At 42.8% G+C, this 12,951-nt stretch overlaps 1 protein-coding gene across 12 annotated transcripts in view; it reads right to left on the bottom strand.

The window, feature by feature from the left end:
• ncor1 (nuclear receptor corepressor 1) overlaps positions 1 to 12,951 on the bottom strand; it is a 345,530-nt gene that overhangs the window by 15,521 nt on the left and 317,058 nt on the right. For all 12 annotated transcript variants that reach the window (XM_080211013.1, XM_080211017.1, XM_080211019.1 and 9 more), the window contains 2 exons: positions 9,943 to 10,085; positions 3,978 to 4,031 (listed from right to left, as the gene is read on the bottom strand). In XM_080211013.1, coding sequence (XP_080067139.1) covers positions 3,978 to 4,031; positions 9,943 to 10,085 — 197 coding nt within the window. The remainder of the gene's footprint in view (positions 1 to 3,977; positions 4,032 to 9,942; positions 10,086 to 12,951) is intronic.

Genomic DNA, 12,951 nt, shown 5'->3' with positions numbered 1-12,951 from the left:
TTTGTCACCTCCGATCTGGGAAAAAGCTTCCCACTGTTCACCCTACCTATACCCTTCATAATGTTATACACCTCTATTAGATCTCTCCTCATTCTCCGTCTTTCCAGGGAGAACAACCCTAGTTTACCCAATCTCTCCTCATAGCTAAGACACTCCATACCAGGCAACATCCTGGAAAAACTTTTCTGTAGTCTGTCCAAAGCCTCCACATCCCTCTGGTAGTGTGGTGACCAGAACTGGACGTCGTACTCCAAATCTGGCCTGACCAACGTTCTATACAGCTGTAACATCAGATGCCAATTTTTATACTCTGTGCCCCAGCCTATAAAGGCAACCATGCCATATGTCTTCCTCACCACCTTCTCCATCTGTGCAGCCACTTTCAAGGATCTGTGGACTTGCAAACCCAGGTCCCTCTGTCTGTCTATACTCCTGATGGTTCTGCCATTTATTGTATAACTCCCCCCTACATTAGTTCTACCAAAATGCATCCCTTCGCATTTATCTGGATTAAATTCCATCTGCCATTTCTCCGCCCAATTTTCCAGCCTATTTATATCCTGCTGTATTCTCTGCCAATGTTCATCACTATCCGCAAGTCCAGCCATCTTTGTGTTGCCCGCAAACTTACTGATCACTCCAGTTACACCTTCTTCCAAATAATTTGATATATATCACAAACAGCAGAGGTCCCAGTACACAGCCCTGCGGAACACCACCAGTCACAGACCTCCAGCTGGATAAAGACCCCTCCACTGCTACCCTCTGTCTCTTGTGGCCAAGCCAGTTCTCCACCCATCTAGCCACCTCTCCTTTTATCCTGAGAGATTTAACCTTTTGCACCAAACTGCCATGAGGGACTTTGTCAAATGCCTTACTGAAATCCAGATAGACCACATCCACGGCACTTCCCTCGACAACCGTTTTTGTCACCTCCTCAAAAAACTCCTCCAAATTTGTGAGGCATGACCTCCCTCTTACAAAACCATGCTGTCTATCACTAATGGGATTATCCATTCTAAATGCGCATACATCCTATCTCTAAGAATTCTCTCCAACAATTTCCCTACCACGGACGTCAAGCTCACTGGCCTTGAGGAAGATCAGTCGTCATCACAATATGGTTGAATTTCTGGTACAGATGGAGGGTGAGAAAGTAGGGTCCCAAACCAGTGTCCTCTGTTTGAACAGAGGGTAGTATGATAAGATGAGGGCGGAATTGGCTAATGTAGATTGGGGGCGCAGATTGGTTGGTAGGACAGCTGAGGAACAGTGGAGGATTTTTAAAATCTTTTTCAGCAGCAAAAATATATTCCGGTGATAAAGGAGGACAATAAGAAAAGGGATAACCAGCCGTGGATAACAAAGGAAATAAAGGAGAGTATTAAATTAGAAACCAATGCGTACAAAGTGGCTAAAAATAGTGGGGAATTAGAAGGTTGGGAAAGATTTAAAAAACAACAAAGAATGACTAAGAAAGCGATAAAGAAAGATAGAATATGAAGCTAAACTAGCTCCAAATATAAAAAATGATAGTAAGAGTTTTTACAAATATATAAAGGAGAGTGGCTAGAGTGAATGTTAGACCCTTGGAGGATGAGATGGGGGATTTAATGGTGGGAAATGAGGAAACGGCTGAGACTTTAATTAAGTTTTTTGTGTTGGTCTTCACAGAGGAGGACACAAATAGCTTACCGGATATTAAAAATAGAGAGTTGGTAGGAGGTGAAGTCGTTAATACAATTACTGTTACTAGAGAGGTAGTGCTTGGTAGACTAATGGGACTGAAGGTAGACAAGTCCCCAGGACCGGATGGAATGCATCTCAGGGTTTTGAAAGAAATGGCAGAGATGATAGCAGATGCGTTAGTAATTATTTATCAAAATTCACTGGACTCCGGGCAAGTGCCAGAAGATTGGAAAACAGCTAATGTTACGCCGCTGTTTAAAAAAGGTAGCAGACAAAAGGCAGGGAATTATAGGCCGGTTAACTTAACGTCCATAGTTGGAAAAATGCTAGAATCCATCATTAAAGAAATAGCACGACACCTAGAAAAGAATGGTTTGATCAAGCAGACGCAGCACGGATTCATGAAGGGGAAGTCGTGTTTGACGAATTTACTGGATTTTTATGAAGATGTGACTAGTGCGGTTGACAGAGGGGAACCAGCGGACATGGTGTTTTTAGATTTCCAGAAGGCGTTCGATAAGGTGCCTCACAAAAGGTTGCTGCAGAAGGTAAGGGTACACGGAGTTGGGGGTAAAGTGTTAGTGTGGATTAAGGATTGGCTATAAGAACATAAGAAATAGGAGCAGGAGTAGGCCATCTAGCCCTTCGAGCCTGCCCCGCCATTCAATAAGATCATGGCTGATCTGTCATGGCTCAGTTCCACATTCCCGCCCTCTCCCCATAACCCTTAATCCCCTCTCTTATCAAAAACCCATCAACCCACGTCTTAAAAATATTTAGCGAGGTAGCCTCCACCACTTCAACGGGCAGAGAATTCCAGAGATTCACCACCCTTTGAGTGAAGAAGTTCCTCCTCAACTCCGTTCTAAACCGCACCCCCCCCCCTTAATCTTGAGGCTGTGCCCCCTAGTCCTATTATCCTTTCTGAGCGGGAAGAGTCTCTCCACCTCTATCCTATCCATCCCATTCATCATCTTATACGTCTCAATGAGATCTCCCCTCATTCTTCTAAACTCTAACGAGTACAAGCCTAGTTTATTCAGCCTCTCCTCATAGCTCAACCCCCTCAACTCCGGTATCAGCCTAGTAAACCTCCTCTGCACTCCCTCCAAGGCTATCTAAGAGGAAGCAGAGAGTTGGAATCAATGGGTGCTTTTCTGGTTGGCAGTTGGTGACTAGTGGAGTGCTGCAGGGATCGGTGCTGGGGCCTCAACTGTTTACCATATACATAGATGATCTGGAGGAGGGGCCTGAGTGTAGGGTAACAAAATTTGCTGATGACACGAAGATGAGTGGAAAAGCGAATTGATTGGAGGACGTGGAAAGTCTGCAGAGAGATCTGGATAGGCTGAGTGAGTGGGCGAGGACCTGGCAGATGGAGTATAACGGTAGCAAATGTGAGGTTATCCACTTTGGAAGAAATAATAGTAGGAGGGATTATTATTTAAAAGGCGAAAAGCTGCAGCATGCTACTGTGCAGAGGGACTTGGAGTTCCTTGTGCATGAATCGCAAAAACCCAGTCTGCAGGTGCAGCAGGTGATCAAGAAGGCGAATGGGATGCTGGCCTTTATAGCGAGGGGGATAGAATATAAAAGCAGGGAGGTCTTGCTGCAACTGTACAGGGCACTGGTGAGGCCGCAGCTGGAGTACTACGTGCAGTTTTGGTCCCCTTATTTGCGAAAGGATATATTGGCCTTGGAGGGAGTGCAGAGAAGGTTCAACCAGGCTGATAACGGAGATGAGGGGGTTAGCTTATGAGGAGAGATTAAACAGACTGGGCCTGGACTCGGAGTTTAGAAGGCTGAGGGGGGAATCTTTTAGAGACTTACAAGATAATGAAGGGGCTAGATAGGGTAGAGGTAGAGAGATTCTTTCCACTTAGAAAGGAAACCAGAACTAGAGGGCACAGCCTCAAAATAATGGGGAGGGGGGGGCTGCAGTTTATAGAAGCGTTGAGGAGGAACTTCTTCAAAGGGTGGTGAATCTCTGGAATTGTTTGCCCACTGAAGTGGTGGAGGCTGCCTCATTGAATATTGTTAAGTCACGGGTAGATAGATTTCTGATAGACAAGGGAATTAAGGGTTATGGGGAGCAAGTGGGAAAGTGGAACTGATTCATTCAGATCAGCCATGATCTTAATGAATGGCGGGGCAGGCTCGAGGGGCTAGATGGCCTACTCCTGCTCCTATTTCTTATGTTCTTATGTTATCTTATAAACCAGAGGAGCAAGCTTGAAGGACAGAATAGCTGAACCTTACTCCTATTTCTCATCTTAACCAGATCTTACCTGATGATGTCACTGCAGGCAAGTTAAAGATCTCGGTCCCAGGCTGAGCATTAGCTGAAAGTAAAAAGAGAACTTGTTAGTGTGTGATCACAAAGCTGATTGAATAGCTAAACACCACAGTTCAGGAGCAAAGTTTATTTTGAAATGTTTTTTTTTTGATTATGCCATGTCTCACTAATGATGGTCAGGCTGAACTGAGCTAACGAGCACTTGATTCTGCTCTATACTACCCCACCTGGTCCTGGAAGAAGGAGCAGGCAACTTCCTTACTGTTTGTGAATGGCTGCCCCCATGAGAGTCATTGGGTGCGCACTCAGAGGTCGGGTTCTACTGGAAGGATGCAAATTGCTGGAATGAAGTCAGAAAGTCATTCAGTTCCAGTTTGGTAAGCAGCATTCCCTTCTCACTTTCAAGAGTCAAGCATGAGTCTGCTCCATTCCCACTGGTCATTTTATGTTGTCTATCTTCCATTCAATGACTCCCTTTTTGTTCTTTCACACCCCCTCCTCTGTACTTGCTTACTGTTTCATCTCTAAGCTTTTTTAATTCTGAGCAAGTGGCCTGGACCTGAAACATGAACTCTGTGCCTCTCTCTTTCTCTAAAGATACTTTTTGATCAGAGTATTTCTGACATTTTCTGATTTTATTTCAGATTTCCAGCATCCAGTATTTTGCTTTTGAATATGAGGTTGAATAGTCTTTTGCGGTTTAACATTGCTGACTAATCAGATACTTGGAATCGATACTGCACTCTGACTTTTCTACAGAAGGTTAAATGCTTTATTTGTTCTTTGAGAGAACAAAGTATTAAATCACAGCTCACAACTGAGGTGTGTGTAAGCTTTCACCAGAATAGTGCTGGGATGTATTTGACTGATTAGAATCTAATCTGTATGTGCCATGCACACAGCTGTTGTCTCTGCAAATTCCAAGCTCCTGTATACTTCATAGAGAAATAAAAACTAATATCCTGTATAATTATTCTCTGAAGTTATCTGACCTCTGATACTTTAGCCAAGTCTCAGAGTGATTGTTAGCAGGCTGATCATTCGAGGGCTCACAAATACAGCTTCCACCAATAACAAGAGACACATGGGAGTTCTCCCAGTATCTTGGTGTATTTATTGCTCAATCAACATGAAGGAAACAGATTATCAGACCATTTAATTCAGTAGTTTAAAAATGCTTTCAGCATGCAGGAGTTCCTGGCAAAGCCAGTATTTATTGTCCATTTCTAACTGTTCTTGTGAAGGTGGTGGACTAGGCCATTCCGAAGAGCAGTTAAGAGTCAACTACATTGCTATGGGTCTGGAGTTACATTAAAGCCAGACTGGATAAGAGTGGCAGATTTCTTTCCCTAAAGGATATTACGGAACCTGATGGTTTTAACAGCTATTTATGATTGTGAAGTTGTACAAATGAAGTAGTGGCATGATGGGAAAATTGGTCAAGTATTTGGTACAAAATAAGGAAAACTGACTCTGCATAACCTAAGACATGAATAAGGTCGGAGAAGGTCAAGACCCGATAAAGCTGACTCCACATAGCCTAGGGCTGTATGATTAAGACGAGGTCAGGGATGAAGGAGTCACTGACCACCTTCTGTTCTATCAAAGGACAAGATAAAGGTATGACTGATGAGACAAAGAGTTCTAGGAAGTCAGCAGGTTGTACCATTGTTTATGACATTGCTTATGACGTTACATAAAAAACAGTGACTACATTTGAAAAGTAACTCACTGGCTGTGACGTTCCCGAAGACATACTGTACACACGTGACCTAATAATTATTCCTAAATGAGATCAGCTAATTTGGTAGTTTCCCCAAACACTTGGAAGTTCCTCCATCCCACTATTCACACGCTGGAAGAAAATTCTTCCAAACATTTGCTGCAATTCAGTTATATTTTGAATCAAACCACCTCTGCAGTTTGGTAGCACTTACTATCTCGACACTTCATCTATTCCCCATCCACCATTTTAATCCTTATATACAAGCAGAGTGATAATTAGATAGAGCAAATTCTCTGAATCAGAGTTAAAATAGATCTAAGCCCTTTCACTGGAATCTGTTATTGGACTCAGTCCGTGTTGATAACGTGTACAGAGTTACTTCAGCTTTAACATCGATCAACAAAGTGAAATGCCCTTTCTAATACAATTACCATTGATATTCAATCATGCCTCAAAGACCTGTACACCCCCTTTGAGCTGATATTAATTTACACCAAACACTACCTCACCCTACCTCAACCAAGCTCGAAAGTGAGATGACCTCTGAGCACGTTCATTGAACAGGTTGATGTAGCTTGTGGTCAGTTGTGATGACAGGTGATGCTGTTTATCACATTACACTGTGTAATGTACTCACAGGCCCTGCTCCCCTATCACTCTAAGCACACAAACACTATCACACCGTGTAATACACTCACAGGCCCTGCTCCACACAAACAACATTCCTTCAATACTGCTGCTCGCTGGTCAACAAACCCAATTAGAATAGGCAAGGAATTCCTGCATGTTAGAAATTTCTATTTCAAAGTTAAATACAGATCATACATGACCCAGTAGGATCATTACACAAAACAATCTCCCAGTAACTGCCTGACGTCCTGGGTGGGGATAGGTGATTTCTGCAAACTCCAGAATTGTTGAATCTATTTCACATCACTTGCTTGTGGTGCTCAGTGAGAAATGACATTCTGGAATTGTATCACTGATAATGTGATGGCTCCAAATCCATGTGGACTTGACAACAGTGCTTTGTAAAAGTAAAGTCTGAGCTGACGATGCATGAGAAATGACCAGGGATCTTACGTAGAACATAATAACGCAGTATAGGCCCTTCGGCCCTCAATGTTGCGCCGACCAGTGGAACCAATCTAATGACCCTCTAACCTAAACTATTCCAATGTTATCCATATGCCCATCCACTGACCATTTGAACGCCCTTAAAGTTGGCGAGTCCACAGGTGCTGCAGGCAGGGCATTCTTGACTGATTTTGATTAGGATTATTGGACAGCATGGTTGGATAATCACAAATCAATTGATTTTTCATGGCAGCTCTACAAAATGAAGTTTGTTATAGTTAACAAGGGGATAGAAGTGATGAGAGGACAGTGGAACTGGAAAGCCTGACAGCTGTCAGCTTCATAAGCCATCTTTAAAAGAGAATAACATTACATAGCAAAATTCCTGTAACTCACGGTCTTCGCGTGCCAGTAACAATAACTGTCTATTACCTGGGAAGGGAATTTGTGCGTGGAAGTTGAATATTGACCTTAATTTGTTCCCCTTGTCAGACAGCAATTATTCTGCAACTCCAGTTAAACCCTTAGTCTAAAACACTGTGCTTGCAAGTGATGAGAATAGCAACTTGTATCAGCTAAATGATACCCTTGCTTACCTGATAGTTCTGGCCTTCTTGAAGAGTTACGGAGAACACTTGCCTAGTAACTAATGTCCACACAAAATTAGCCACCATTTTGACTCAGTATGTAGATAGGCCAACTAGAGGTGAGGCTATATTGGATTTGGTGCTGGGAAATGAGCCAGATCAGGTGTTGGATTTGGAAGTTGGTGTGCATTTTGGTGATAGTGACCACAATTCGGTTACGTTCACCTTAGTGATGGAAAGGGATAGGCATGAACCTCGGGCCAGTGGTTTTAGCTGGGGGAAGGGTAATTATGAGGCTATTAGGAGAGAATTAGGAAACATAGGTTGGACTAGGAGATTACAGGGATTGGGAACGTCCGAAATGTGGAGTTTTTTCAAGGAGCAGCTACTGCGAGTCTGTGATAGGTATGTCCCTGTCAGGCAAGGTGGAATTGGGAAGGCTAAGGAACCGTGGTGCACCAAAAAAGTTGATTCATTGGTTAAAAAGAAAAAGGAGGCTTATGTTCGGATGAGACGTGAGCACTCGGATAGTGCACTAGAGAGCTTTAGATTGGCTAGGAGGGAGTTGAAGAGCGAGCTAAGAAGGGCTAAAAGAGGACATGAGAAGACTTTGGCTGATAGGGTTAAGGAGAATCCTAAGGCGTTCTATAGGTATGTCAAGAACAGAAGGTTGGTTAGGGCAAGGTTAGGGCCAGTTATAGACGGCAGAGGGAAGTTATGTGTGGAACCGGAGGAGATTGGTGAAGCATTGAACCAATATTTCTCTTCGGTGTTCACGCAGGGGGACATGGATATAGCTGAGGAGGACACTGGGTTGCAGGGGAGTAGAATTGACAGTGTTACAGTTGATAAGGAGGATGTGCTGGATATTCTGGAGGGTCTGAAAATAGATAAGTCCCCTGGTCCGGATGGGATTTACCCCAGGATTCTTTGGGAGGCAAGAGAAGTGATTGCAGAGCCTCTGGCTCTGATCTTCAGGTCGTCGTTGGCCTCTGGTATAGTTCCAGATGATTGGAGGTTAGCGAATGTTGTCCCATTGTTTAAGAAGGGGAACAGAGACTTCCCCGGGAATTATAGACCGGTGAGTCTCACTTCTGTTGTGGGCAAGGTTTTGGAAAAAATTATTAGGGATAGGATTTATAGTTATTTGGAGAGTAATGAGTTGATTGGAGATAGTCAGCATGGTTTTGTGGCGGGTAGGTCGTGCCTTACTAACCTTATTGAGTTTTTTGAGAAAGTGACCAAAGAGGTGGATGGGGGTAAGGCAGTGGACGTGGTATATATGGATTTTAGTAAGGCGTTTGATAAGGTTCACCATGGTAGGCTTCTGCACAAAATGCAGATGTATGGGATTGGGGGTGATCTAGGGAACTGGATTAGGAATTGGCTAGCGGATAGGAGACAGAGGGTAGTGGTTGACGGTAAATATTCATCATGGAGTTCGGTTACAAGTGGTGTGCCTCAGGGATCTGTTTTGGGGCCACTGCTGTTTGTGATTTTTATTAATGATCTGGATGAGGGTATAGTTGGGTGGATCAGTAAATTTGCTGATGATACCAAAGTCGGAGGTGTGGTAGATAGTGAGGAAGGGTGTCATAGTTTGCAGGAAGACTTAGACAGGTTGCAGAGCTGGGCCGCGAGGTGGCGGATGGAGTTTAATGCGGAGAAGTGTGAGGTAATCCATTTCGGTAGGAATAACAGATGTGTTGAGTATAGGGCTAACGGGAAGACTTTGAATAGTGTGGAGGAGCAGAGGGATCTAGGTGTATGTGTACATAGATCCCTGAAAGTTGGGAATCAAGTAGATAAGGTTGTTAAGAAGGCATACAGTGTCTTGGCGTTTATTGGTAGGGGGATTGAATTTAGGAGTCGTAGCGTTATGTTGCAACTGTACACAACTCTGGTGCGGCCGCACTTGGAGTATTGTGTGCAGTTCTGGTCCCCACATTACAGGAAGGATGTGGAGGCTTTGGAGAGGGTGCAGAGGAGGTTTACCAGGATGTTGCCTGGTATGGAGGGGAGATCCTATGAGGAGAGGCTGAGGGATTTGGGGTTGTTTTCGCTGGAAAGAAGGCGGCTAAGAGGGGATCTTATTGAAACATATAAGATGATTAGAGGTTTAGATAGGGTGGATAGTGATAGCCTTTTTCCTCTGATGGAAAAATCTAGCACGAGGGGGCATGGATTTAAACTAAGGGGGGGTAGTTATAGGACAGATGTCAGGGGTAGGTTCTTTACCCAGAGGGTGGTGAGGGATTGGAATGCCCTGCCTGCTGCAGTTGTAAATGCGCCTAGTTTGGGGGCGTTTAAGAGGTCTGTGGACAGGTTTATGGACGAAAAGGGATTGGTTTAGGTTAGTGGGTCGTTGTTGTTTTTTTTTAACTGGTCGGCGCAACATCGTGGGCCGAAGGGCCTGTTCTGCGCTGTAATGTTCTATGTTCTATTCATCATTTTGTCTGTAAGATTCCTGTTTGTACTGGGAGGTTAGACGAATGGGGAAGCATGCATTCTTTTCAACTTATCAGGATGGAAAACAAGGTAAGGTAAGGGAGAAGAGGCCAACTTACCAATGTCAGAATCCCCGCCACCAGAGGAGTTCAACTTACGAAATATCTCCTGCTTTTTTGACTTCACCATTGGCGAAGTGTTCTCCAGCTTAGTGAAGAACGCTGGCAAATAGCTCACATTCCCTGGAGATCGTGCTTCACTCCTGTAGAGAGAATACAACAGTCATAAAACAGGACTTGACATTCAAAGAATAGAACCAGGTCGCTCAGTTGCATTTCACGATGAGACTGTGAAATACTGAAGCCACACTGACTGGTCAATGTTAAAATAAAGAAAAGCAGATTTACAGCCAGGGAGCAAATTCAAAAGAGAGACGATCAGAGGAAGCTTGATCAGTAATTGTACAATGGGAGAGCTTCAAAGAAGAGATGGTTCAGTTTCAGAGTAGACACATTCCAGAAAAGAAGGACATCCAAAGCTGGAGTTTCCTGGATGTCTAAAGATACAGAGATTGAATAGGACAACTGAAAGGTTCATAACTGAGTACAAAAAGAAGCTGAATGGAGAAAGTACAGAAGAGAAATAAAAAGCAAAGAGAGATAAAAAGAAAGTGTTAGCGACCAATGTAAAAGGGACTTTGAAGGTTTTTTTGTAAACACATCAATCGTAAAATAGCCAAAAGAAGGGTGGTGTGAATGAGATACCCAAAGGGTACTTTATATCTGTCAATGCAGAAACAATCACACTGATAGATGTAATCTACAAACATCTAGTAGTGGAGGGAGATGGAGGGAGAAAGGCAAACATATTAGGGAACGACAAAAACAAGCTCTGACGAAGGATCATCCAGACTCGAAACATTGGCTCTGTTCTCTCCCCACAGAGGCTGTCAGGCCTGATGAGATTTTCCAGCATTTTCTGTTTTTGTTTCAGATTCCAGCATCCGCAATATTTTGTTTTTATGACATATTAGAGAATGGAGTGAAATAATTTAAAACTGTAATCATGGGATTGTAATCATCCTGATACTAACTGGAAAGAAGATGTAGGTAAAGAGGATAAAGGATTGGAGCTCCTACAATGTGTACAAAACTCTCTTCTAGTCTAATGTAAAAAGCCCAGGAAGGGAAGATTCACTAGTGGAGCTAGTAATGGGAATGAATCAAAACAAATTAAATTTAAAGTAGGGCAACGTCTAGGCATTAGTGACTATAATACACTTTAAGGTGATAATAGGCATCATTACGAATGGCTATAATAGTCATAGCGGTTTACAGCATGGAAACAGCCCTTCGGCCCAACTTGCCCATGCTGCCCTTTTTTTTTCCAAACCCCTAATCTAATCCCAATTGCTTGCATTTGGCCCATATCTCTCTATAGCCATCGTACCCATGTAACTATCTAAATGCTTTTTAAAAGACAATGTTGTCTTTTAATTGTACCCACCTCTACTACTACCACCTCTGGCAGCTTGTTCCAGACTCTCACCACCCTCTATGTGAAAAAATTGCCCCTCTGGACACTTTTGTATGTCTCCCCTCTCACCTTAAACTTATGCCCTCTAGTTTTAGACTACCCTACTTTTGGGGAAAGATATTGACCATCAAGCTGATCTATACCCTCATTATTTTATAAACCTCTATAAAGTCACTCCTCAGCCTCCTACGCACCAGAGAAAAAAGTCCCAGTCTATCCAGCCTTTCCTTATAACTCAATCCATCAAGTCCTGGTAGCATCCTAGTAAATCTTTTCTGCACTCTTCCTAGTTTAAAAATATCCTTTCTATAATAGGGTGACCAGAATTGCACACAGTATTCCAAGGGTGGCCTTACCAATGTCTTGCACAACTTCAACAAGACATTCAACAATACACTTTAAGGTGATAATAAACATCAGTACAAAGCAAACCATGCTAATAAATGGGAGAAAAGCTGATTTTAAGTGGCTGAGAGTGCAACTTAAGAAAATAAAATGGGTAAACAACAATGTGGAGGAACAATTGGAAATAGTTAAAACAATGGTTTGAATGCAGGAAAAATATTTTCTGCTAAACGGAAAGAATAAACTAAACACTACTGGGATTCCACAGATGAAAAAAGGCATAATTGAGGGTTAAAAAAAGGCAAACGTGAAGTACGTAGCAAAGGAATGTATGATAGGACAGAGTACAAAGAGATCAGGAGAGACGTAAAAAAACAATGAGGTCAATAAAGAGGAACTATGAAATTAAATTCTCAAGGAACATTAAACAAAACAGGAAGGTTGTTTACAGGCACATCCATAAAAACGGGGCAAACTGTGACGAGAACAGGAGAGGTAGAGGGAACAATGTCACAGGTAACAATGGAGAAATAACAGAAATATTAAATGTTTATTTCTTGATGGTATTCACTAGGAGGATGGAATAGGGAGAAATGACAGTGAATGAGATGAACAAAGAGAAAAGTGCTCTTATCATAAACAAGGTGGAAATATTGAATAAAGCCATCAAACTCAGAGGACAAAGTCCCTGGTCCAAATCTAAGGAAGAGATAGCAGGGGCATATTTAATAACTCCTTAGAAAAAGATCTAGTGTCATAGGACCAGCAAGATAACTAATGTAAATATATTTAAGAGGAGGAACAGAATATTTCCAGGGAGTTATAGACCAGACAGCTTAACATCAGTGAAAATAAAAATAATGGAATCCTTACGAAAGGAAAAATTAGAAGAACATCTAGAGACAAGGAACATAATAATAGATGTCAAAGAGGAAGATCTCATTTGACCAACATAAGAATAGGAGCAGGAGTAGGCCATCTAGCCCCTTGAGCCTGCCCCGCCATTCAATAAGACCATGGCTGATCTGAAGTGGATCAGTTCCACTTTCCCGCTTTCTCCCCATAACCCTTAATTCCCCTATCAGAAATCTATCTACCTGTGACTTAAATATATTCAGCAAGGTAGCCTCCACCACTTCAATGGGCAGAGAATTCCAGAGATTCACCACCCTGTGAGTGAAGAAGTTCCTCCTCAACTCCGTTCTAAACTGCCCCCCACCCTCTTATTTTGAGGCTATGCCCTCTAG

Source organism: Carcharhinus amblyrhynchos, chromosome 23 (assembly GCF_965287045.1).
Source record: "Carcharhinus amblyrhynchos chromosome 23, sCarAmb.v2.hapA, whole genome shotgun sequence".
Classification (NCBI taxonomy): domain Eukaryota; kingdom Metazoa; phylum Chordata; class Chondrichthyes; order Carcharhiniformes; family Carcharhinidae; genus Carcharhinus; species Carcharhinus amblyrhynchos.
Note: the sequence above shows the minus strand (reverse complement) of the source record. Positions and strands in the feature narration are given on the sequence as shown.